Genomic DNA, 26,929 nt, shown 5'->3' with positions numbered 1-26,929 from the left:
GCTTTTGAACCTCTAGTTCTATAGATAATTCATTTTCTTTGGCTTGATACTTTATTGCTAAGTATCTGTGCACCTCAGATTATTTACTGTGGTCACCTAGGACTCCTTGACTGGAATTAAGGCTGTTTATTTCTTTTTATATGAGAAAGAGAGAGCTGTTTTGTTTCTTTAATTTAGAATTGATCTGTCCTATTAGTCATGCAGTGACTAATAGTACTTTGTGCTTCACAACATTTTTGTAGAGTCCCCAGTGGGTTTGTTTTAGGAAAAACCAACTATGGTGGGTGTGGTGAGGCGTAGGAACCACTCCTATCATCCTCTAGAAAATTGGCAAAGGTGCTTTCTCTTTATTAGGTCCAACAGGAGTAAACCAGTCCCAGCAGGAGCTATGTACACTTTTCTTGTTCCTCCTTCCCTGTGGCTAATCCCGAGTTCTCTTATTACTCTTTATATGGTGTGGCTTCCTAGGTACACAAAATATGAGAGCTGCCTAATATAATCACTGGGCATCCCATAGCTCTAAGCTACTTAACAATAGAATCAAAGACTGTTGAGAATTGTAAGACTTAGAAACACTGGCGTCTAGTTCTTTCATTTTACTTATGAGAAAAGAGGCCTGCCTACAGAGCGTCAAATGACTTCCCAAGGTTACTGCACTAGTTATTGGCAAAACTGGGACTAGCACCTAGATTCCTCATCCCAGTCCTCTTTTTTACAGCACTGGTCAAGTTTTCTTGACAATATATGTGAATTCAGAACCAGTCTATTTGCTGGTACTTTTATTTTTCTAATGCTTTTTCCCCTTAGGCATGTGTATGTGTATGTGTGTGTGTGTTTATAACTTCTTTATTCATTCTGACTCATAACTGAAATGCAACAAAAACTGCTCTGCATGCTAAACCACAGTTTACAGAAACCACTTATTTAAAAAATGGCTGCATGGTCTATGCCATGTAAATTCTGACCTCTGAATATTGAGTTGTAAAGCAATTCTTATAAAACTGTTGGATGTTTATTTAAGCTTGGTTAAACTTGAAACCTAAAAATGAAATTAAAACAATTTAATATTCCAGCCTTTGAATCTGATTTTGATTGTGGTCAGAATTTTGGAGTGTTTTTGTGAGTAATGTCAGCCTTAAAACTAATTGTTTTAAGATATAGGCCGGGCGCGGTGGCTCACACCTGTGATCCTAGCTCTCTGGGAGGCCGAGGCGGGTGGATTGCTCGAGGTCAGGAGTTCGAAACCAGCCTGAGCAAGAGTGAGACTCCGTCTCTACTATAAATAAAAAGAAATTAATTGGCCAACTAATATATATAGAAAAAATTAGCCGGGCATGGTGGTGAATGCCTGTAGTCCCAGCTACTTGGGAGGCTGAGGCAGAAGAATTGCTTGAGCCAGGAGTTTGAGGTTGCTGTGAGCTAGGCTGATGCCACGGCACTCACTCTAGCCTAGGCAACAAAGTGAGACTCTGTCTCAAAAAAAAAAAACAAAAAAACCTAATTGTTTTAAGATATAAAGAGTATAAAGATTATGTGAACCAAATTAAGATCTCAATTTTATTTAAGAAGTGAATGGCCTGTATTCCTAGCTACTGGGGAGGCTGAGGCAGGAGGATTCCTTGAGCCCAGGAGTTGGAGGTTGCTGTAAGCTGTGATGACACCACTGCGCACTCTAGCTGGGGTGACAGTGCGAGACTCTGTCTCAAAAAAAAAAAGTGAATGGATTAGGTAGAATTTGCTGTTTTCAAACAGTTGTAATAAAGTCAAATTCTAGCCTTGTCTTCTTGTTGATAACAAATATGACCTTGAGTGAATTTTTAAAATTTGAAATGTGTAATTCACATGCTATAACATCTTACCCTTTTAAAGTGTACAGTTTAGTAGTTTTTACATTTACAAAGTTGTGCAACCACTGCTCCTATCTGGTTCCAGAACATTTTAATCACTCTCCCCCAAACCTCCTGCCTATTAGCATTCACTTTCCATGTCCCCGCCCCAATCCCTGGCAACAAACAGAAGGTAGATTCTGTCTCTGGATTTGTCTGTTTTAGACATTTCATATAAATGGAATCCTTTTGTGTCTGGTTTGTTTCACTTAGCATGTTTATATAGTGCGTCCATGTTGAAGCACGTGTCAGTACTTTATCCCTTTTTATGGCTGAGTAATATTCCATTGTAAGAATACACCACATTTTGTTGAGCCATTCATCTGTTGATGGCTATTGGGTTGTTTCTACCTTTTGGCTATTGTGAATAGTGCCCTGTACAGGCTTTTGTATGATCGTGTATGTTTTTAATTTGGGGGGTTAGAATTGCAGGGTCATATTGTAACTCTGTTTAACTTTGTGTTGTTAACTCTGTTTAACAACAGTATAGTTGTTTTTTATATAGTTTTAATGTATATATAATTATTTTATATAAGGGAGGTTATTTTTTAAATTGCAGCAATCAAACGTGAGTTCTGAGATCAATCAGTACTTTAAATGTGCCTGATTTCATAATATTCATGTGCTTTCAGGAGAAAATTGTGAAATGTTAAGTGTGAGAATGTGGGTTTAGTAAAAGAGCCATCTAGGACTAATGAAACAGCATGGTTTAAGAAGCCACTGATGGCCGGGTGCATTGGCTCACGCCTGTAATCCTAGCACTCTGGAAGGCCGAGGCGGAAGGATTGCTCGAGGTCAGGAGTTCGAAACCAGCTCTGAGCAAGAGCAAGACCCCGTCTCTACTATAAATAGAAAGAAATTAATTGGTCAACTAATAGATATAGAAAAAATGAGCTGGGCATGGTGGTGCATGCCTGTAGTCCCAGCTACTCGGGAGGCTGAGGCAGGAGGATTGCTTGAGCCGAGGTGTTTGAGGTTGCTGTGAGCTAGGCTGACGCCATGGCACTCACTCTAGCCTGGGCAACAAAGTGAGACTCTGTCTCAAAAAAAAAAAAAAAAGCCACTGACTAGATGCTAACTATTCTGAGTGTTCTTGCATTCTGTAGTAAGATTACAGGTTGGTTGATGGATAGAGGAAGTTTGCTTTTTAAACTCCTGCTCCTGGATATTTTTCTCATTTTGCTATATAGATGTATTGTACTTTTTTAAAAGTCATTTCCTTGTTTGTTAATAGATTCAGAGCTAGTTTTCCTTTGTTCACAAATCTTTAATCTAGAGATTCTCTAGCTTAGTTTTAAATTTTCCCAACTTCCAGCTTCTTTCTCAATTTGTTAATAATCTCTTTAAAGGATTCTGGATGACTCTTTGTAGAGCAAGCAATTGAGTTTTAGAAGCATAACTGTTTAGACTTTTTAGAAGATATATTTTTGTAAAGAGATTTTAAATTGTAGCAGATGAAGGCTTCTGTGGAGGTTTTTTGGGGGGAGGATGGAGTGGCTGCTGAGTGGGAGGAGACTGTACCCTGAACTTTAGCCCTGCTTTATGAAACTCAGCAGTACATAACCTGAATGGTTGCAACAGTATCCAAATGGAGTTTGTACTAGTGTGTGATTCCAGAAGCACTACACTGGCTTAGAATATGACCTACAACCATGTCCTTTGAGTAGATCAAACACTTACATCAAGTTCAACCTAAATGTCAAATTCATTTTATATAAATCATCATAACCTTTAGATAGGCCTTACATGGGCTTTAGGTTCAGAATTTTCAGAAAAATGCTTTGGAAAAGTAAGTTAACAGTATTTTATTTCTAAAAAAAATTTGACTTTTTAAACCAGAAGTTTTGGTCAGTTGAAAATAGTGTGCCTTGTGAATTTGCCTTTCAAAATGAGTTAATTTTTGGGCTCTTTTTAAGAAATGTCTTGGATCCTGATTTTTGTCAGTAGTAATAAAATTTCTGTGTCTGTCTTGCTTGGGAGTTGTCATATATTTTAAAAATCTGATAGGGACTTTTCTGTCTCCTTGATCTAAAATATAAAATAATTTGTTTCCTATTGTTAAGCAGTTCACAAATTACATGTCATAAATCAAGACTTTCTGTAAAAGCAGACCTACTGCAGAGAGCATTAGCTAACACACAACTTATTATTCATATACACTTAAGTTGGCAGTTGGCACAGCTCTTTCAATTTAGTTTAGAATTTTTAAAGAAGAGATATGCTAAATGTTTTTGAAAAAGTTTCACAATAGGCTTTGGGGGAAAGGGACAGAATTTGTTCTTTAAGAAGTGAAAGTACTTCACTGTTTCTTCTAAGGCAGTCATTCAATATCTGTCACAAAACATGATTGTACCATCTTACCGGTGCTTTAGATTTATGGAGTTTTTTAATGTTATACTTATTTAATCTTTATGACTCTATGAAGTAGCTGCTCTTAACTCCACTTAATCTGAATGTATTTCCTGATCCATGAAGTTGACTCAGTAAGGTTGGTATAGTCAGTATCACATTGGGACTTGAACCTAGGTCTCTGGCTTGTTGGTCTAGTGCAGACATCCTCAAACTATGGCCCACACGCCACATGCTGCCTGCCTAGGACATTTATCCAGCCCGCTGGGTGTTTTTGCCGCCACTGCCTGTCCTGCTTAGCAGCCGACTTGTCCCAGGCCCACAGTGTGCACTCTCCAACGGTCTGAGGGACAGTGAACTAAAACCCTGTTTAAAAAGCTTGAGGACCTCTGGTCTAGTGCTTTTAAATAAATGGTTCTGTTTTTTGCTTATACAAGTTACACATGTTCAGAACAGTACCATATAAAACACCTGTAATTTCATAACTCAGCTGTAGTCAGTGCGGCTCCCTCCACCCTTGTGTATATAATTGTTTGTATACACATTAAACAGCATTGGATTAATGTGTATTCTACTCTGTAATGCTTTTTTTTTAAAGATAGGTTGAGTATGTTTCCATACTAATAAGCATAACTGTATCATATTTTCCTGCAATATAGTCCATAATTTATTAAATTTGTCCTTTTCTGTTTCTAATTTTATATATTAGAAAACACTAGAGTGAATATCTCTTAACACCTGAATATTTCCTTAGGGAAAATTCCTTGAATAGGAGTTCCAGGGTCAAAGGCTATGAACATTTACAACTCCTCTGATATAAATATTACCATAGGTCCCTCCAGAAGGGTTATACTACTATATACTTTCCCAACTGCTATGAAATTGCTCTCATCATTAAGCTTATTATTGATCTTGAGTCTGTCTCATTTAACAATTTATAAATTTACTAGGTTCTTTTTTTCTTTTCTTTTTTTTTTTTTGAGACAGAGTGTCACTTTGTTGCCCAGGCTAGAGTGAGTGCCATGGCCTCAGCCTAGCTCACAGCAACCTCAAACTCCTGGGCTCAAGCAATCCTGCCTCAGCCTCCCAAGTAGCTGGGACTACAGACATGCGCCACCATGCCCGGCTAAATTTTTTCTATATCTATTAGTTGGCCAATTAATTTCTTTCCATTTATAGTAGAGACGGGGTCTCGCTCTTGCTCAGGCTTGTTTTGAACTTCTGACCTTGAGCAATCCACCCACCTTGGCCTCCCAGAGTGCTAGGATTACAGGCGTGAGCCACTGTGCCCAGCCACTAGGTTCTTAAACAGTTGTTTTTGAGGTGAAGAAGTTTGTAGCGGGTTCTAGAAGTGATTAAATTGTTGGTATGAATCCCAAGAACTACAAAATGACTGCAAAAACTTTGCCAGAGACTACAAAAGTGACTTCTACAAAGAGTGCTTTCTGTTGAAGGGGCCAGTACTATTTTTACTCCGGCCAATTCCAACACATTTTGCATTGATTTTTCTCTTACCCATTAACAGACTATTTTGTTTTCAGAGACAGGGTCTTACTCTGTCACCTAGGCTGGAGTGCAGTGGCTTAATCATAGCCCACTATAACCTCAAACTCCTGACTCAAGTGATCCTCTTCCCTCAGCTTTTCAAGGCTGGGACTACAGGTACACACCACCATGCCTGGCTAATTTTTTTTCCCCTCATTTTTTTTATAGAGTTGGGTCTTGCTATATTGGCTGGTCTCAACCTCCTGGCCTCAAGAATCCTCCCAAAGTGCTGGTTTTACAGGTGTAACCTACCACTCCCAGCCAATAGACTATTTTGAAGAAAGGAATTTATCTCTTTTTGGACTACTGTAACTTTACATTTTGATCTTTCAAGGATACTGTTGTCTAGCAAGTTTTTTGACTTATCAGAAGTAGTCTGTGCTGTCATTTGAGGTAGATGTAAAAGGTTGGTGTGCTGAATGAAGCAAACAGGAGTGCTTCTGCTTTCACATCTGTTTTGATAGCAGTTTTGGACAAGAAAATAGATTTAACACATTGACTGCCGCACTAGAAAAACATTCTTTTCCTTGGGGCCATGATGTTTTGTTATGAAAATAGAATAAAAACTTTAAAAATAAAATCCTTTCTAACTTAATGAAAAATTTGTTATTTTTTATTGTTTTGTGTGTGTGAGAGTTATATGCAACTTGAAAAATAGTTCACATGGCTTCCAAGGTAGAGATGAGTTATTTATACTTCATAAGTTAAATACAACTCACCTGGCAGTTAATGTATTAAGCTATTTCCATAAGAGCTAGAAACTGCTGACCATGAGTGATATGGCCATTAGTGTTTATATGAAATGAGAAAGTCTAAACAGGGATGTCTTATGCAAGCCTTGTTTTTATTTTTTGAGACAGAATCTTGCTCTGTTGCCTGGGCTAGAGTGCAGTGACATCATCATAACTCACTGTAACATCAAATGCCTAGGCTCAAATGATCCTCCTGCCTCAGCCTCCTGAGTAGCTGAGACTACAGACACACACCACCATGTTTGGCTGTTTTCCATTTTTTGTAGAGACAGGGTCTTGCCATATTGCTCAGGCTGGTCTAGAATTCCCTGCCTCAAGCAGTCCTCCCCTGTTGTGGCCTCCCAAAGTGCTAGGATTACAGGTGTGAGCCACCACACCCTGCCAAGCCTTGTTTTTAGAAATCTATTTCTCTTGGTTTTTGAGAAGCTACTTTGATCTTATTGTTTTTCTTGTTGACATATGCTAAATTCAGTCATGGCTTTCAATAACAAGGTTAGTGTGTTTTGTAAATACATTAGTCTCTCTTTTATCCATGGGGATAGATAGTTCTAAGACTCCCAGTGTTTACCCGAAACTGTGGATAGTACCTAACCCTACATGTACTATGTTTTTTCCTATACATTTATACATTCATACCTTTATATGTATGTAACATGAACATAGCAAAGTTCAATTTATAAATTAGGCACAGTTACAGATCAGCAACAATAATAAAATAGAACAATTACAACTATACTGTAATAAAAGTTATGTGAATGTGGTCTCAAACTGTTTTGTTGTACTACAGGTAACTGAAACTGGAAAGCAAAACTTCGGATAGGTAGTGACTAGTGTATGTTCTGTACATATTATTTACAGATTGTTTGAATTCAGTGAAGTCAGTTAATACTCATCTATAACCATCTTTTACTCCTTTTTTTGCACCCCTTTTATTCTTTTTTAGAATTTCAAATTGAAAAATGGTTGACCTGACTTTTTGTTAATGTCTTAAGAGAGAAAAACTTTACCAATATTTTAGTCAGATGGTTAAAACTAAAGTGAAAGGACAAGAGGAAGTGTATCTGCTCTCTGGGTCTTTATTGAAATTTCTCTGAAAATGTACATGTGCCAGTGTAATAGGGACAGAGGATAAATTGGGAAGCCTGAAATGGAACCTTTGCTTCAAAACTGGTTCATGCAGTAAATGTAGTATTACATGTGAAACATAAAGTATAGCTGTATTTGTTAACCATTATTTTATAAAGAATTTCTAGAACGGACTCTTTTTTCTTGCTGTTTAATTTAGAGTCCCAGAATCTTAGACCTGAAAAAGGAACTCTAGAGAGGATGTGTCCTCCTGCCCCTCACTTTATAGATTAAGTAAAGCTTAGAGAAGTAATTTGGCCAGTGTCCTAGCCCCAGTTAGTGGAGTAGTGTTACATTCAGACTCCTTTCAAATGCTCTTTCCATCAGCCTTCTCTCACTCTCTCTCTCTCTCTTTTTTTTTTTTCCAAGATGGGATCTCTATATTGCCCATGCTGGAGTGCAGTGGCTCTTCACAGGCATGATCACAGTGCACTGCAGCCTTGAACACCTAAGCTCAAGTGATCCTCCTGCCTCAGCCTCCCAAGTAGCTGGGACTACAAGTGTGCATCTTGTACATTTGTGCAAGAGCAGCCTTCTCTTTAATAGGAGCATCTTATAGTGAGTTCTGATGCAAGGAATGACACCTTGTGCAATGCTAGGATCTGATACAAGGTTCATTCTCTTTTTGGAGTCTTTGGCTGAAAGTTTGTGTACCCAGAGTAATGTTAGTATTCTAACTTTTCAGTGCAATCAACTGAATTCATTGTGTTCACTGGTTGCTTCCTGTTGTTAGTCCTTGACAAGTACTGTGAAGAAACCAAGATGAACAAAAACAGACTTTAACCCAAAATTTTCAGTCTGAGGAGGAAGGCAAACATAAGCACAGGACCAGTGTGAAAGAATGCACATTAGATGTTGGGGAAGCAGAGTCAGGCCTTGCAAGATAGATTTTTCAGTAAAGTGAGGCAAATGAGAAGAATGCTAAGACTCTCCACATTGGAGGATCAGCAGAGGCAAAGTAGATTCCCCAAACTACATGTGTCTTGTGGCTTGTGGGGTCAGGATAGAGGGTACTGTTGAGAATTGATGTTAGAAAATAGAATAAGACCAAATTGTTGAAGGTTGCAGTTGCCATGTTAAGGAGTAGCGTGTTTTTTTGTGTTTTTTTTTTTTTTTTTTTTTGTAGGAAGCTATAGAAGATGTTTTTGCTTTTGTCATTTTTAGTTTGGTTGTTTTTGAAGAGGCTGCACATAAATGGTTCAGAATTTAAAAGGATGTACAGTGAAGAGTCTCCCTCTCACTCTTTTTTTTTTTTTTTTGAGACAGTCTCACTCTGTTTCCCTGGCTAGAGTGCCATGGCGTCACTAGCCATGGCATCAGCCTAGCTCACAGCAACCTGAAACTCCTGGGCTCAAGCAATCCTGCTGCTTCAGCCTCCCAAGTAACTGGGACTACAGGCATGCGCCACCATGCCTGGCTAATTTTTTCTATATATTTTTAGTTGGCCAATTAATTTTTTTTCTATTTTTAGTGGAGACGGGGTCTCACTCTTGCTCAGGCTGGTTTTGAACTGACCTTGAGGGACCCTTCCACCTCGGCCTCCCAGAGTGCTAGGATTACAGGTGTGAGCCACCACTGCCTCCCCCCCTCTCACTCTTATCACCAAGCTACAAAGTCCCTCTCCCAAGAGGCAACCATTGTTACTAGTTTCTTGTGTATCTTTCTAAAGAATGTTTTTACGTACACAGGCAAACACAGGCAAGTAAATATGTACATACTGAAGTTATTTGTCTAGAGGAGTAACATGAATATATAGCAATGTTGTAAAAAACAAACTGATAGCGGGGTGTAATGAGAGAATAGGAGGCAAAAGACCAGTTAGGAACCTACTGAAAGTGAGCTGGAAAGTCTCTAACTAGAGCAGTGGAAAGTAGTTGGGCTTCAGACACCTTGCAGACTTGACGGTAATTGGTCATAGAGGAGTTAAAGTTGATTTTGAGGTTTTGTACCTAGAAGATTCCTTAAGGTTTCTAGCCTAGACAGTATGGGTGGTTGGGCTACCATTCATTAGGCTGGGAAATGCAAGATGAAGGATCAAATTCAGGAATGGAAAATAGGTGATTTTTTTGGTGTAAGAGACATTTTAGAGGCAGAAGCATCAGGCTTGTGGAATGTTTGCATCCAGCTGGCTCAGTGATTGTCAATAGAATCACTCGTGCTGGGCAGCCCAGGCTCACCTTGGGCACACTGATTTGGGACTCAGAGGGTGGGGCTTGGGTTCCACAGGTAATCTCAGTGTGCAGCAAGGGTTGAGGACTGTTGTGCCGGGATCGGGCTAGCCAGTGGGGACAAAGTGATGGTTAGCATGTGAAGGAGACTCGGCCTTCTGGGGGTTCACAGCATAGAGGGTAGAAAGAGAAGTGGAGAAGATCGTGACAAAGGCACTGGTATTACTGTAGTGGCCTAAGAAAATGATTAGGCTCATTTAGTTATTACTAGTTGTTTTAAGATTTCCCATTTAAAATGAGAAATCTCTGTCTGAATCCTGACACACAGGAGGCACCAGGCATTGAAGGGAATTGTGTTAAATAGGTTACTTCAGAGTCACTTCTGGGAAAAAAGTCATTTTTTCAAATGCAAGTGAATCTTTTTTTTTTCTTGTGTATTTTTGGAGATGAATATATATTTATTCCTTAGTACTTGAGAATGTTACTGTTGAGTGTTTTATGGAATGTTGAATGGTGGTAGATGTGTGACTGGAAGAACCGAATGGACCACTCATCTTTTATACATTATCTGTGAGTGGGCATTGTTCTTTTGGTTGTTACCACAGACCAGCGTTTGTAGAGCTGGCAGCCTACAAACGTGGGTCAAAGATTCTTTTTTTCCTGATTGCTCCAGGCTAGACTGGTGGCACAATTATTGCCACTTGCTCCTTGGTCTTTAAAAAAAATTTTTTTTTGAGACAGGATCTCAGTCCATCGCCCAGCTAGAGTACAGCGGCATCGTCATAGCTTACTGCAACCTCAAACCTCCTGGGCTTAACCAGTCCTCCTGCCTTAGCCTTCCCAAGTTGTGCACCACCATACTCAAATAATGTTTGCAAAGACGGGGTCTCATTCTTGCTCAGGCTGGTCTCTAACTCCTGCACTCTGAGCACATTACCCTCCTTCCTCACACTGGCCCAGTAAAGTCTGTATGATTCCTATTTACAGGCGAAGATACCAAAGCTCAGAGAGCTGTCTGAGGACACCTAAGGGGGCTGGATTACAGGTACACCTAGTTCTGGGGTTGGAGTTTGAACTCAGGTCTGCCTCTGGAGCCTATACCCTTGCCTTTCACATTAGAAATGATCATTTAAAACTTTTACTGAGGTAATTTTTGCTGATTCTGAATACTATTTAGTTATTAGTTATGCTTAAGCTAATAGTTGAGCAAAGCGCCTTAATTAAAACAAATAAAGGCCTCAGGAGCCTCGTTGGGTTTGGTAGCCTCAGACTAGCCTTTCCTTCCAGGGACCTCCTTCCTAAGTGCTTTAACTCCTGCACTACATTGTCTGTGCTGGTGAATGGTGCGAGGTTCCTGGCACAGGTGTAATAGGCATTTACCTGGTGGTTAGGTTGCTCTGCTGTTAGAATTCTCACTTGTTAAAACTTGTACCTTATCCATATTAGTCAAATTGTAGGGAACTGATCAAAATGCATCTCTCCTCAACCTCCTCCCAACAACTCATGTTTTCTTTCATCCTTCAAGGTTCATTCCAGATACTTCTCTTCTTCACGGATCCTTTTCTGATTCATTTAGCTACATATTATCTTTCTTTGCTTTTTTTTTTATTGGTGCTTATTTATTTTGTTTTATTATAGTCATTTATCTTAAATCTCTCCAAACCCCCTTCTCCAACCACAATCATTACCACTTGATTTTAAGTTCCCATGAACAGGAAAACTTTTATTATGTGTAAGTTCCTTTAGCTCCCTTTCACCACAATGTCTAGCATACAGTAAATGTTCATACAGTAAAAAGTTCCCTGTCAGGAACATACATAAAATATGTTGAATAACTTTAATATTAAATGTAAGTATGGGGCCGGGCGCTGTGGCTCACGCCTGTAATCCTAGCTCTTGGGAGGCCGAGGCGGGCGGATTGCTCAAGGTCAGGAGTTCAAAACCAGCCTGAGCAAGAGCGAGACCCCGTCTCTACTATAAATAGAAAGAAATTAATTGGCCAACTGATATATATATAAAAAATTAGCCGGGCATGGTGGCACATGCCTGTAGTCCCAGCTACTCGGGAGGCTGAGGCAGAAGGATCACTCGAGCCCAGGAGTTTGAGGTTGCTGTGAGCTAGGCTGACGCCACGGCACTCACTCTAGCCTGGGCAACAAAGTGAGACTCTGTCTCAAAAAAAAAAAAAAAAAAAAAAAATAAATGTAAGTATGGAATGTAGTTCTACCTGGATTTATATAGATTGTTTTTTGTTTTTTTGAGATAGATCTAGCTCTTTTGCCCGAGCTAGAGTGCCATGGGTGTCAGCCTAGTTCACAGCAACCTCAAACTCCTGGGCTTAAGGGATCCTCCAGCCTCAGCCTCCTGAGTAGCTGGGACCACAGGTGCATGCCACCACTCCTGGCTAATTTTTACCATTTTAGTAGAGATGGGGTCTCACTCTTGCTCAGGCTGGTCTCAAACTCCTGAGCTCAAGTGCTCCTCCCACCTCAGCCTCCCAGAGTGCTAGGATTACAGGCGTGAGCCACCATGCCTGACCTTACATAAATAGTTTTTGTTGTTCTTTCCATAAAAAAGTAATATGTACTCATTACTGAAAAATGAGAAAGTATGGAAAATTAAAAAGAAAAAAATTGCTCATTGTCTTATTACTCAAAGATAGGTACTTAATTGAAAATTATGGAGGGTAAAAATACAGCTAGTCTTCAGAAATTAAGAGACAGTTCTCTACTTGGCCAGCTTATTCAAAAGAATGATATTCTCAGAGAGGAAAAAAATAAAAAGGAACACTTGTGCCAGGGCTGCATGTGACTCTTGACGTTTCCCTGAGGATGTGTGTTTCAGTCAAGGCCAGCCCTTATTTTTATAGAGAGGTGAAGAAAGCAAGGGGTAAATAGTATCATCTTTGGTGTTAGGTCAAGGATATATAGTTTAATTGGTATAAATATCACGTTGACCAGAATTCTAGACCTAATCTTGTAAATTATAAACAGAAGGAAAACCTTTCATTCAGCCTAAAGGACCAGTACGACTAGGTGCATATCAGATAGCTAGCCTTTAATTGCTTGTTATTTCCCTACTTAAATCTCACATTATTTGGCATTACATAACATTTCCTAATAACAAAAAGCCTAACAAGCCGCAGCTTTAATAAAGGCCCTTAATACATAACACATTTGGTGCCCTGCCTATACTGTTCATAACATAAAATAAGTATGACCTCCCAGATGGTTGGTTTGTTGCTTCCCCTGTTCAGGAAGCGTGGCTAACAGCATTTAGCATTTGAGGAAGATACTGTTGCAGTCCAAAAGGAATGAAGTGACCTTTTCAGTGACTTAACCTTCAACTTTGCAGTTTATAGAAGGAAGGCTAGTGATTCATACCAAGTCTCTAAGTCACACAAGTTCCCCAAGCCACAGTTGAGCCAGAATAGATAATTCCACATTAAGTCTTTGTTGTTTAAACAGAAGAGTTAAAGTTAAGAGGAAGCACATTTTTATGTTAAAAAGATCGACTTCTAAGTTTCTTTGCCTTTCACACTATTGTTTCCAAATCCTCATTTCAGCACTTTTCACTGCTTTTTAAGACAAAATAACTGCCCAGAATAGTCTGGAAATTATCTTCTCTAAAACGAAGTATTCTGGACAATAAATGTAAGTATGTGTGTGTGTGGGCTCATTAATTTGGTTAATTAAGTAATTTCATATTTACTAAGCCAAGCAACAAATAGCTCGCTATTTTGTTTGGAATTCTAAAACATAAAATGGACCGTTTATTCCTGCTTTGATTCCTTGAGTTTTGGTAACTATCCTGGACAGTTCCATTTCTTTTGAGTTTTGCTTTTATGTTCCATTTTCACAGGTTTTATTACAGAGTTGAACCTTTTTTCCTTTCCATCCTTTGAGCTTCACTGCCTTGGCTTTTGAGTTAACTGTTCTGCTTAGAGATCTTGAGTTCTTGTTGTAGACTTAGTCTCTGTAGAATCAAAAGACGCAGGTTTTATTTTGATTAATGCAGAGTGGTTTCTTTGGGGAAACTTCTTGCAAGGGAAATATATCACTTGCTTGTTAGAGCACAGACAGCATCATAATCTATATAATTTCACCTCTAGGGAACCAAAAGGACTGTTAGTCAAAGCTAATTGCACCTTTTCTGAATAATCTGACTGTTGAATATTTTTTCAGTAATCTTACATTTTTTGCCTTTGGAATATTTGCAGATGCAACATTGCACAGTCGTGAATCATAGGGGAATGTTCTTAAATGCCCAAATAGTTGAGGCTGAAGAAATGTTGATAAAAATGTGATCTGTTCCATCTTTTATAGAAAATTGAGTTTCTGCTTTTATCTCATTTTTCTCTAGTTATAATGCTTTGGACTATAATGCCCCTAGGCAAATAAGTTTGGCTCTGAGAACACTAGATTATAGTATTTGAAGAAGAGCCTCAGCATCTGAAAAGAAGATGGTTGTTGCACTGCATTAAGTATTGCCTAGCCAGTTTCTCATTTCTATAACCCTTGTTGCAGAAAGTCTGCAAAAGCAGATACCCTTATTCCTCAGACTACAGAGGGTCTCCTGCTACTTTTGTTATTCAAATCTTGTGATCCAGCCAGATTGTTACTCAGTTTCTTCTCTGGAGTTTCGATTCACGATCAAGTACTCATCTTAGTAGACAGGAGATGTGTTTCATTGATGGAAAAACAATCCCTGTAGAACAAGCTTGCTTCATTGGAATGTGAGGCATGATGTAAAATGCCCGGAGAGCATCAAAGATGCAGGAAATAAAGCTGTTTATTACTTTAGGGTACTTAGTGTTAGCAATATTTGAAATTCTGCCAGAGTCTATGTTAAGTACATTTTTGAATAAAATTGCCAAGTTTATCTTCACTGATGCTTATATATTGAAATTTAGTACTTATTTTCTGGGCATCACTTTATTCTAGAAAATGTTTGCTTTGTAAGTAACTGAATGTCAGTCAGAAGGTGAGTATAGTTGGAGGGGTTGAAGAATGGTATCATCGTGCTGGTGGCTGATGACGGAGGATAACACTGGAGAGATTTGTGCTGATGTTGGCTAGTTCCAAAGTCTTTCTTGAGGTGAGCCTTTTGCAACTACGTAGTTAGGTGGCTTTGTGTAATTGGGAAGATGAATTTTTAACATTCTACAATTTGAGCTTGCTTACCAAACATTTTTTTCCTTGAACTTTTTGCTTAGAACAAAGCTATTAAGTAAAATTCTGAAATTAATAAAATATTAAGTGATTTTTTTTAAGTACAGCAAAACTTTGTTTTTGTATGATAACTATTATTTGGTTATAACTACCATTTTATATGGTTATAAGATACTATTTTCCAAAAGACAAAAAGCTAGTTAATTAGAAAAATGAAAGTTTAGGGGGTAGGTGGGGATGGGCAAAAACCTACCTAAAGTGTACAATGAACACTATTTGGGGATGATGGGCACACTTATAGCTGTGACTCAAGCATTATAAAAACGATCCATATAACCAAAAACATTTATATCCCCTTAATATTTTGAAATAAAAAATGAATAAACATGCTAGCTGAATTTTATTTAAAAAAAGAAAAATGAAAACTGGATTAGGAATTTTCTTTTTATAAAAAGATTCATTTAAATGATGGGAGATACACTAGAATTATTATTTCTCTTCTTTTAGCTCTTCATTTTAGAAAATCAGTCTATGAAAAACTTAACATACAATTTAAAAACACATAATAAATATTTTCTAGTTGATCATTTTCCACTTTGTAAAACTGACATTCCGTTTAAATAATAAAGCTGAAGGAATTTTCTGTGCCCTATAGTCTCTTCTCAGCCTTTTGCTCAGCTATTTTTGATATATAACCATTATCTTAATCTAATAATGGTTTTAATTGGATTTTGGGTCAAAGGAAACACTTAAGCTAGTTGTGTGTTCACAGAATGTTATTAATGGAGACATAAGATGATTACAGTGAATTAAAGGAAATAGCTTCTATATTCAGTGCAACCTCTATCTTGGCATTCAAGGCCTTCCTAGTTATTAACTCAGCCTATCTTTTCAGCCTCACCTCTCTCTACCCCTGTAGAGATTATATCATTCTGACAAACTGGATACTTGGCTATTCCTTAATCAATTATCATATATCTGTGATGGTAATTTGATGCCAAGAGTAAGATATTAATACAATTCACAAGTGACCTATTTGGCTAAGAATTCCAATTCCTAAAATAAGATCAGTGCCACAACCCCTACCCCACCTGCACCCTGAATTTACTACTCTCTACATCCTCCCAGAGCATCTCATTTACCACTGTGTTGTCAATTCTCAGATGTTCCTGCCCTGAACTGCCTTGCCAGCTGTAGGCTCAAAAGTTCCTGACATCATACAGAATGTTTCCACAAAGATGCCCTGATGGCACCTGAAGCTTGGCATACCCAAGACAAAATTCAGTATCTCCTAAAGGCATTTACAAACCCTGGCCTACTGTGGAATCACCTAATCAATACTTTCTCATTCCTGAAAGTCCAGAAACAGTAGTTGCCCCTTATTCAAGGTTTCAGTTTGCCCACAGTACATTACAATAGATATTTTGAGAGAGAGACAGAGACCACATTCACACAACTTTTATTGCTATAATTGTTCGATTTTATTATTAGTTGTTAATCTCTTGCTTTGGCTAAATTATAAATTAAACTTTATCAGAGGTATGTATGTATAGGAAAAAACAGTACAGTCATTCGTCTGTATCCATGGAGGATTGGTTCCTGGACCCCCACCTTCCACATGGATACTAAAATTGGTGGATGCTCAAAGTCCGTGATACAAATGATGCAGTAGTGTTTGTATATAACCTATGCACGTCCTCACATATACTTAAAATCATCTCTAGATTGGTTATAATACCTAATACATTATAAATGCTTGTAAAAATATTTGGCCAGGCTCAGTGGTTCATGCCTGTGATTCCAGCACTTTGGGAGGTCAAGGAGGAAGGATTGCTTGAGGTCAAGAGTTCCAGACCAGCCTAGGCAACATAGTGAGACCTTGTCTCTACAAATAATGGAAAAGAAGTTAGCTGGGAGCTGAGTGTGGTAGCATGCATCTGGAGTCCCAGCCACTGGTGAGGCTGAGGCAGGGGGATCACTTGACCCCAGGAGTTCATGGCTGCACTGAGCTATGATCATGCCATTGCATTCCAGCCTAGGGCAACAGAGCAGGACCCTGTTTCCAAAAAAAAAAAGTTGTTTAGGGAATAATGACAAGAAAAGAAGTCTGTACAATGTTCGGTACAGACCCAATTTTTTTCCCTGAAGATTTTTCGATCTACGGTTGGTTAAATCTGTGGATGTGCAGGGCCAAATGTATATATAGAGTTCCATATTATCTGCAGTTTCAGGCATCCACTGGAGGTCTTGGAAGGTACCTTCCTCAGATAAGGGGAACTCCTGTATTGACAGTAGAGTCCAGGTATCTTTTTGTATTTATTCTTTCCTTTGTATTTCCAGTCATTGTCAATTCTTTCTTATTACCTCTAATCTAAAATCTTGCAGTTGACTCCTGTAAGATTTCAATCTCTCCCCTCTCCCAGCCCATTGTCTATGGTGCTGTCAGGATTATTTTTCTAAAATATAGATTGCTTATATCACTTTTACCCAGAAACTTTAACTTTCTTCTGTATAGCAGCACTGTCTAGTAGAAATATACCACAAACTAACATATGTAATCTTAAGTTTACTAGTAGCTACATCTAAAAAAGTAAAATGCAACTGATGCAATTTTAATTAATATATTTAACCCAACAGGATCTAAAATATTTTACTATGTTCAGTATAAAACTATTACTAAGATATTTTACAGTTTTTATGTTGTCTGTACTAAATTTTTATAATCTGGAGTTTATTTTACACTTAACAGCAACCATATCTCAAACCAAAGTAGCCACATTTCAAACTCCATAGCCTGTGGCTGGCTAGTGGCTCCCCTGGTAGACAGCACCGGTCTCTAGCATTCTCAGACTGGCAATCTGGGCCTTCTGCTCATACCTTGCATTTTCAACTTCTCCCTGCTCACCCAAGCCCCTGCCACATTGGTTGTCTGCCATTCTTTCCCTCTCATTTCCTTTCCTTGCCTGTGGACATCTGACTGACCCATCAGGGCCTATCTGGCTGCCACTTCATCTTTGTGGTGTCCTGTAAGCACTAACCACTCACTACTGATGCTCCCATAGCAGCGTTTATGCAAGCCATTTGTCTGGTTCCTGTGTGAGAAGTCAGGCTCCCCACTAGCAGGGGAGCTTCTTAGAGGCAGGCTGTGTCTCCCCTGGCCCTCTTACTCCCAGCACAGTGTACATGGTGTGATAGTACAGTGTGGCCTCCATTTGCTCTTGGGGATATTCTTCTCGAACTCCTGACCTCCAGCAATCTTCCCGCCTCAGCCTCCCAGAGTGCTAGGATTACAGCGGTGAGCCACCACGCCTAGCTGCTATTCATATCCTTTGCTGTTTGATAGGTGCACGGCTGACACCTTTGGGGTCTTAAGCAATATCTCCTTTAACAGTTGTTTTCTTTACCTTTGAAATACATTCTGAGTGAAATTTTCCTTTTGTATCTGGATCAATTCCACTGTTTAAAAGGTGTTCTTGCTCTTTGTTGTCTGAAGCTTTTGCTTATGTGAGAGAGGACATATTAATAACCTAATATGAATAAAACTAGCTTTCAAATATATGTGAGGTAGGCTATTCTGGTATTTAGCCTTATTCTGATCCCAAATGTGACTCTTCACCCTTTTATAGCTTGTTCTTTTTTTTTTTTTTTTTTTTTTTTTTGAGACAGAGTCTCGCTTTCTTGCCTAGGTTAGAGTGAGTGCCGTGGCGTCAGCCTAGCTCACAGCAACCTCAAACTCCTGGGCTCAAGCGATCCTCCTGCCTCAGCCTCCCTAGTAGCTGGGACTACAGGCACAAGCCACCATGCCCGGCTGATTTTTTATATATATATATTAGTTGGCCAATTAATTTCTTTCTATTTTTATGGTAGAGACGGGGTCTCGCTCAGGCTGGTTTTGAACTCCTGACCTTGAGCAATCCGCCCGCCTCGGCCTCCCAGAGTGCTAGGATTACAGGCGTGAGCCACCGCGCCCGGCCTATAGCTTGTTCTTTGTAAGTAAATTACAGATGTTTGCTGCACTAAGGTTTTTTCCCCATGCTTTCATTGAAAAGTTTATATGCTTTTTGAATTTCCTTTTCCCTTAAAGAGATTTGGCCAGTTGAATTTTGCCTGGCATCATTTGCTCATGTAAAAAGCTAACAGGTGCCTGAAAGGTTGCGCTCTATTCTGGGAGAAATCTGATTAATGTTGAAGGTCTGCGTCAGGTCAGATTCAACCTGCTGACAGATTATTTAGTGAATGCCAGGATTGACTCTAAACGTTATCTCAGATTTTAATGGTTTTCTTGTGAAGAGCATTTTAGATGAAACCAATTTGTGTTTAAAGTTAATTGTGGTTGTTGGACCAGAGACTGGTTAAGAAGAAATTCTCTTCTGGAGCAGGCAGTAATTTGAAAAGAATGAATGATTCATCAGATGTTGTGGCAAGGACTGTAATTGTATTCTGTGTTTTAACATAAACTGTTGCATTTTATATTGTGGTGAAATCTTATCACCAGTAAAATAAGAAGTCCTCAAAAGAAGTGCCGATTAAACTATCTTAAATTCTTGTAATAGTTTCGCCAGATCGCTTCACAGCTGCTTAGAAAACATAGAGTAGGCCGGATGTCGTGGCTCATGCCTGTAATCCTAGCACTCTGGGAGGCAAAGGCTCGAGGTCAGGAGTTCGAGACGAGCCTGAGCAAGAGCGAGACCCTGTCTCTACTAAAAGTAGAAAGAAATTAATTGGTCAACTAAAAATATATAGAAAAAATTAGCCAAGGAGCCGGGCGCAGTAGCTCACGCCTGTAATCCTAGCACTCTGGGAAGCCGAGGTGGGTAGATCGCTCAAGGTCAGGAGTTCGAAACCAGCCTGAATGAGACCCCATCTCTACCAAAAATAGAAATAAATTAATTGACCAACTAAAAATATATATATACAAAAAATTAACCGGGCATGGTGGTGTATGCCTGTAGTCCCAGCTACTCGGGAGGCTGAGGCAGCAGAATCGCTTGAGCCCAGGAAATTGAAGTTGCTGTGAGCTAGGCTGATGCCATGGCACTCTCTAGCCTGGGCAACAGAGTGAGACTCTGTCTCAAGAAAAAAACAAAACATAGAGTAAAATATGATACTTACTCCTGGTAAGGTAGATCTCTAGTTATCCCTATACTTCTCTTTTCCTCACCCTGACTCCCAAATTCACATGTGAATTCTTTTTTTTTTTTCTTTTTTTTTGAGACAGTCTTGCTTTGTTGCCCAGGCTAGGGTGAGTGCTGTGGCATCAGCCTAGCTCACAGCAACCTTAATCTCCTGGGCTCAAGCAATCCTGCTGCCTCAGCCTCCCGAGTAGCTGAGACTACAGGCATGCACCACCATACCCGGCTAATTTTTTTTCTATATATGTTAGTTGGCCAATTGATTTCTTTCTATTTATAGTAGAGACGGTGTCTCACTCTTGTTCAAGCTGGTTTAGAACTCCTGACCTCCTGACCTTGAGCAATCCGCCTCGGCCTCCCAGAGTGCTAGGATTACAGGTGTGAGCCACCGCGCCCGGCCCACATGTGAATCCTTGTTTCACAGATCCCGAATGTGTGCGCCCTATAACCTCACTGCCAGCATTTCACAACTGAAACAGATTACTTACTCGGCCTCCTGCTTCCACTCTCACTCTCCACACAGCAGGCATAAGTGTCTTTATCTCTTTAAACTTGATTATCATTATCATCATCATTATTATTTAAACTTTGTATTATAGAAAATTTCAAATGTATATAAAAGTAGAGAGATGAGTGTACCTCTCATTCAACCTCAGCACTGACCCACTTATGCCCGGTCTTGTTTCACCTATGCCTCCTTCACACCTCCTTCAATCCCCCAGTTGCTTTGAAATAAATCCCAAGTTTTGTATCATTTAAACAGCTTATTTGAAATTGTCCTGAAGTGAATTTTTTTTTTTTTTTTGAGATAAAGTCTCACTCTGTCTCCCTGGCTAGAGTGCCATGGTGTTAGACTAGCTCACAGCAACCTATAACTCCTGAGCTCAAGCAATCCTCCGGCCTCAGCCTCTCAAGTAGCTGGGACTACAGGCATGCACCACCATGCCCTGCTAGTTTTTTCTATATATTTTTAGTTGTCCAGCTAATTTCTTTCTATTTTTAGTAGAGACAGAGTCTCACTTTTGCTCAGGCTGGTCTCAAACTCCTGGCCTCCTGAAGTGAAATTTTGCTTATTGGTTGGTTGCATAAGGTGGGGAGAGTTGCTGTACCAGTGGTGATAAAGTTGTCACCCTCTTTTCTGTCTTCCAATCTTCTTACTTTTTCAGAATATGTTCCCTTTCTGTTTGATAACTGCCATCCCCAGAAAAACAGAATTTCATGTGTCTATTTCATGTTAGGCTTGTTTTTCAAGGGTATATACACAGACACTCTCCTACTTTTGTACCAAAAGTACAAGATGAGTATGAAAGTTGAATGTACAAAATGTAGATGTGTATATGGAGAAAGAAGATGTTTCATGCTCAGAAAGTCTTTTTTTTTTTTTTTTTTTTTGAGACAGAGTCTCACTTTGTTGCCCAGGCTAGAGTGAGTGCCGCGGCGTCAGCCTAGCTCACAGCAACCTCAAACTCCTGGGCTCAAGCAGTCCTCTCCTGCCTCAGCCTCCCAAGTAGCTTGGACTATAGGCACACGCCACCATGCCCGGCTAATTTTTTATATATATATACATATATACATACATACATACATATATATATATTAGTTGGCCGATTAATTTCTTTCTATTTATAGTAGAGATGGGGTCTTGCTCTTGCTCAGGCTGGTTTTGAACTCCTGACCTCGAGCAATCCGCCTGCCTCAGCCTCCCAGAGTGCTAGGATTACAGGCGTGAGCCACTGCATGCGGCCCAGAAAGTCTTAAAGACTATAAAATTCAAATAGAGAATGGTATGAAGTATAATAAAAGGCAAAATTTCCCTTTTTGTTCATTGATTGTTTTCAGTTTCTTATTTCCAAAGCAACTATTGGTAATTTCTTACAGATCCTTCTGGAAAGGTCATTTAAAGTCTGAATAATGTATATTTAACCTTTTCTCTCAGTTTCTTTGAATTTAGTAGACAGAAATTAATTTTAATGTTGAAAAGAATAGCTTGGTGTTTTGCAAGGGGTTTGAATGGAAGATTGTATGATGTTGGTTTTGATGTTTTTATTGACCTTTTTAAACACTAGTTTCCTCTTGATAAAGGAACCTTAAAGAAGCCTTAAGCAGACTGTGAACTCAACAACTCTGGACCTGTGAAAATCTCTATACTAGTGTTATCCCACAGAAATATAATGTGAGCCACATATGTAATTTAAAATTTCCTGGTATTTACATTAAATAAGAAGAAAGGTGAAATTAATTTTAATGATATTGTCCCTTTAGTTCATTATACCATACTATTATTTCAGTATGTAATCAATATATAAATTAATGAAAAATTTTACTTATTTTGCTCATACTAAGGTTTCAAAATCCACTATGTATCTTATTTATATTTACAGCACATTGCTCAATAGTCATATGTGGTAATGGCTATCGTATTGGACAGCACTGCCTTGTACAGGGTAGTGGTTATCTCTTAGGGAGGAGGAAAGAAGATAGGATATGTTCTCAATTTTGTTCTTCATTTCATAGTTATTTACCAGTATTTGAAGTTGAAAGGTTGCTGCTTTTGATGTTCTTAATGATTGGAAGCTCTGACTCAGTTGTGTTATCACTAACATCAGCACTTTTTTAAAAATCAATTTTCATTCTTATAAATACAAAGTATTAATAACTCACATCTATACAAAAATGATAATCCAGTTGAAATTCTTGGCTATTAAGCAATGCCACCCTGTGGTAGCTCAAAAGTTTATTCATCAATATATGAAAGACTAAATTCTAAGTAGACAATGTGGCTTAGAAATATTAGTGTGTAATACATTAAACCTGAGCACTTTTTATTTTGAATTTGGTGGTAAATATATGTACTAGCATCTAGTGAAATTAACTGTTAGGAGGAGACAGGGGCAAGAATTCACGAGAAGTTGGTAAGACTGTTCTTTAAACAGTTTTTTTATTTTTTATTTTTATTTTTTTAGGGGTTGCAGATGGTGTAGGAGGATGGAGAGACTATGGAGTTGATCCGTCTCAGTTCTCAGGGACTTTAATGCGAACGTGTGAACGTTTAGTAAAAGAAGGACGGTTCGTACCAAGTAATCCCATTGGAATTCTCACCACAAGCTACTGTGAGTTGCTGCAAAACAAAGTACCTTTGCTTGGTAAGTAGATATCCTATGTGTTTTCATCTTTAAAGGAGCCCACTAAGGCCAGGTGTAGTGGCTCACACCTGTAGTCCCAGCTACTCAGGAGGTAGAGGTAAGGAGGATCCCTTGAGCCCAGGAGTTTGAGGTTGCTGTGAGTTATGATAATGCCACTGTACTCTAGCCTGGGTAACACAGCAAGACCCTATCTCAAAAAAAAAGACCACTAGATGGCTAAAACAAAACCAAGAAAATAATTTATCAGCCCAGCTTTTTTTCTGAGACTCTTCCTACAAAGTAGAGTTCGGTAGAGAAGCTGTCGCATAATCAGAATACTCAGTACTGCTTGGTGGGAATGTAGATAGATAGTACAACCACTTTGGAAAACAACTTGATATTATCAAATAAAGTTAAACATAAACATATAGTATGCCCCAACAGTTCCACTTAATAGGTATTTACCCTAAGCAGGGAAAATCTTGCACATCTATAAACCAAGTGATAGGTTCTAGCCACATTGTCAATAATAGCAGAAAACTGGGAATAACCTAAAAGTCTATCAGTAGGAGAAAAACGCATTTTGAAAAGGAATGGCTTCAGGCTACAGGCAATATTCAGGAATGTGTTGTGAATGGAAAAGATTCCCTAACAGTCTGATTTCATATATTTCAGGTTTAGAAACATTAAAAGTTAAAACCATATTGTTTAGAGATTCTGAAACATGGTTAAAGAAGAAAGAGGAGCAAGAGGTTGTAAAGGAAGAAAGGGGTAGGATCTGATCTGCAGGATTCAGTTGATTACCTATGATGAGTTCATGTTCCAAACAGTTACCTCAGACTGCTAACAGCTGATTAGTTTATGAAGTAGCTTGGCACAAATTAGATCTCTGTTAATCTTGTATTAGAAAACTTACAACCAAATACCTGTGGTTTGTTTATGTGAATACTAATGGAGCATCCTTTGGCCAAGCTTCTACATGTGTTTGTTAAATGGTTTCCTGGGAACATACCCAGCCTTCTAAGCAGGCTCTCAGAAAGGGTATTATTAAGTTTCTGCTAATTGCCAGCGTCTTTCTGGTTGCTAGAAGGCCTTTTTTCCAGTCACCATCCACATTTAAAATCAGCCTCTGTTCACTGTTAATGGGAAGTGCCACTGTTGGAGAATTTGCCTTCAATTTAAATCCTTTGTAAGAAGGGTTTTTTTTTTGTTTGTTTAAATCACTGCTGTCTTCTTTGTACTGTGATTAGCCAGCCTATTTTCCTTCTAACTGAGAGAAATCTTCTCTTGCAGTTTCAGTATATACTGCTTTGTATTAATCCCCTGTTTTGGACATGTAATCTGGAGATTGAAGCATTCTACATTCTATTCGTAGCACCTCTTGTCCCCTTGCTGTATAACTTTGGGCAACTACTTAACCTGTGACCTCCTTGCATCATATGTTAAATGAAGAGAGAGCTCTTAGACACAGATTCTAGGGGCTGCCTCCTGCATGTTCCCAGAAGTGCCTCCTCTGATGCCATCACTCCCCCTGACTCCCCATCATTTACTTTGACTTGGGACAGCCAGTTAGAAAACACATAACTATCCTGATTTTGTACTTTAAAAGCTTTGTGTTTTTTGCTGTTTTTACCCTATCCCTGCTTCTCTTCCTATTCACCATCATGTAACTAGGAGATATTAATAAAATTTATTTCAGGACATATTAGAGGTTTTCTTACATTGAATATTGTTATTACTTTTTTCTCCTGAAAGACACATTGAAATAATCCTTTATTATTATGTTTGACAAACATACATACCTGTCTCTTTCACAAAATCTACACATCTCTAGGTTGTTTATAACTAAACTAAAGCATATTTTGGCAAAGACTGAACTTTACTGAACTTTAGTTAGTAATTGTAAATAATAATAACCTTATAAGATTAGGTAATCTTTTTTAAATCCAGCAGTTGCTAAAAAGCCTCCAAAGGAATCCCAGTCCCAATAAGGTTATCCTTTTCTCTGCTACACAAAAGCCTTAGTAGTAGTTTACAAAATAAGGGGCTGAGGGATAAAAATATTTTCGTTTTAGTGTGAGAGATTTGCCTGGGTGCCTGTCTGTACACCAGCACTGCCATTCTCAGCGCCTCTTTTCTTTCTCTTCTTTGCCTGCTTGTTCCTCTTCACACAAGGATGATGAGCTCTTCTCCCAGTGTTAAGCTTTCTGGGCCTGAGCTGCATGCACATGTCAGTAATCTGAGGAAGCAAAGGAGGGGAGTATAAGCTTCAAACCCAGATGATTCCGTAAGGCTAGGCTTGCATTCTTTGGTACTGCTTTGGATACTAAAGCTTAGTCACTCACCAGGACCATTTTGATTCTCGCTCAGCGAGTTACTGCCACGGGGGTAGTAGCAAAATGATAGCCTCGGATTTGTCAGTGACTAATTATGAGTCAACATCATAAGTTTTCGTTCTTAGTTAGAACTTAATCTCATCAGCTTTCAGAACATCTTTTGGGTGGTAATTCTGTTAATGATAAATAGTTGGAGTTTTTATGCTCTGAGTTAGGAAGGAAAGGTAGATCTTTACTGTAAGCTATGGAGCAAGCTATCAATAGCACTACCAGTGAGTTATAATACCTGTGTTTTTCCTTTGACATTTAATAGATAGGGACTAGATGGCTTAGCATTAGTGTCAGGTTAGTACCAATGCATGTACTAATGGAAATGGAATTTCTAAATAATTAGGATGAGAAAGATGTATATCTTTAAGTATTTTTAAGTTAAGTTACACATTTTTTATGTATAACTTATGTATGACTTCTATGATTTTGACTCATCATAGAGTCAAAATTAGTAACAAATGAAAGGGTGAGAAATTTGTATTCACGCAGAGAAAGGCTTTTCACACAAAGATTAAGATAAAATAGTACAAAGTTTATTTATTTTTCCAAGAAAGAGAAAAGGAGGGAGTGGCCATGGCACATGGAGGAAGGAAGGAAGCTTTTCCTGCAGCTGAGGAAAAGCTGTTTGGAGTATTTAAAGGGTAAAAATGGCTTATTTCCCTATCTGCTTCAGCAGACTGATAACAGAAGTGGCTGTGAAGGTGTTGCAGGTGTTCGTTTTTTTTTTGTTTTTTTTTGAGACAGAGTCTCGCTTGTTGCCCAGGCTAGAGTGAGTGCCGTGGCGTCAGCCTAGCTCACAGCAACCTCAAACTCCTGGGCTCAAGCAATCCTGCTGCCTCAGCCTCCCGAGTAGCTGGGACTACAGGCATGCGCCACCATGCCTGGGTAATTTTATATATATATTAGTTGGCCAATTAATTTCTTTCTATTTATAGTAGAGACGGGGTCTCGCTCTTGCTCAGGGTGGTTTCGAACTCCTGACCTCGAGCAATCCGCCCGCCTCAGCCTCCCAGAGTACTAGGATTACAGATGTGAGCCACCGCGCCCGGCTGGTGTTCGTTATTTTTTTTCTCTCTCTTTTTTCTGTGAGGACAGCTTATCTGAGTCCTTGAAATGTGTTTTTGTTAGAAACTGAGGCAGAGAGTTGGAGTGGGGAGCTAACATCTCCACTGTCTGCTTAGGGCTCTTCAAGGCTGAGAGACAAACTCTTAGAGATAACGAGGTAGGCTCTCAGCAACTGCATGGGATAGGTACATAGGTACTTAATTTTATTCCCCATTTTCTTAGGAAGA

At 39.0% G+C, this 26,929-nt stretch overlaps 1 protein-coding gene across 1 annotated transcript in view; it reads left to right on the top strand.

The window, feature by feature from the left end:
- The window catches only part of PPTC7 (protein phosphatase targeting COQ7), a 45,045-nt gene that overhangs the window by 4,921 nt on the left and 13,195 nt on the right, over positions 1 to 26,929 (top strand). Inside the window, exon 2 of the mRNA XM_012782329.2 lies at positions 23,092 to 23,271. Coding sequence (XP_012637783.2) covers positions 23,092 to 23,271 — 180 coding nt within the window. The remainder of the gene's footprint in view (positions 1 to 23,091; positions 23,272 to 26,929) is intronic.

The sequence above is a fragment of the Microcebus murinus genome, chromosome 22 (genome assembly GCF_040939455.1).
Source record: "Microcebus murinus isolate Inina chromosome 22, M.murinus_Inina_mat1.0, whole genome shotgun sequence".
NCBI lineage: Eukaryota > Metazoa > Chordata > Mammalia > Primates > Cheirogaleidae > Microcebus > Microcebus murinus.
The sequence above is the reverse complement of the archived record's forward strand: the minus strand, read 5'-3'. Positions and strand labels throughout refer to the sequence as shown.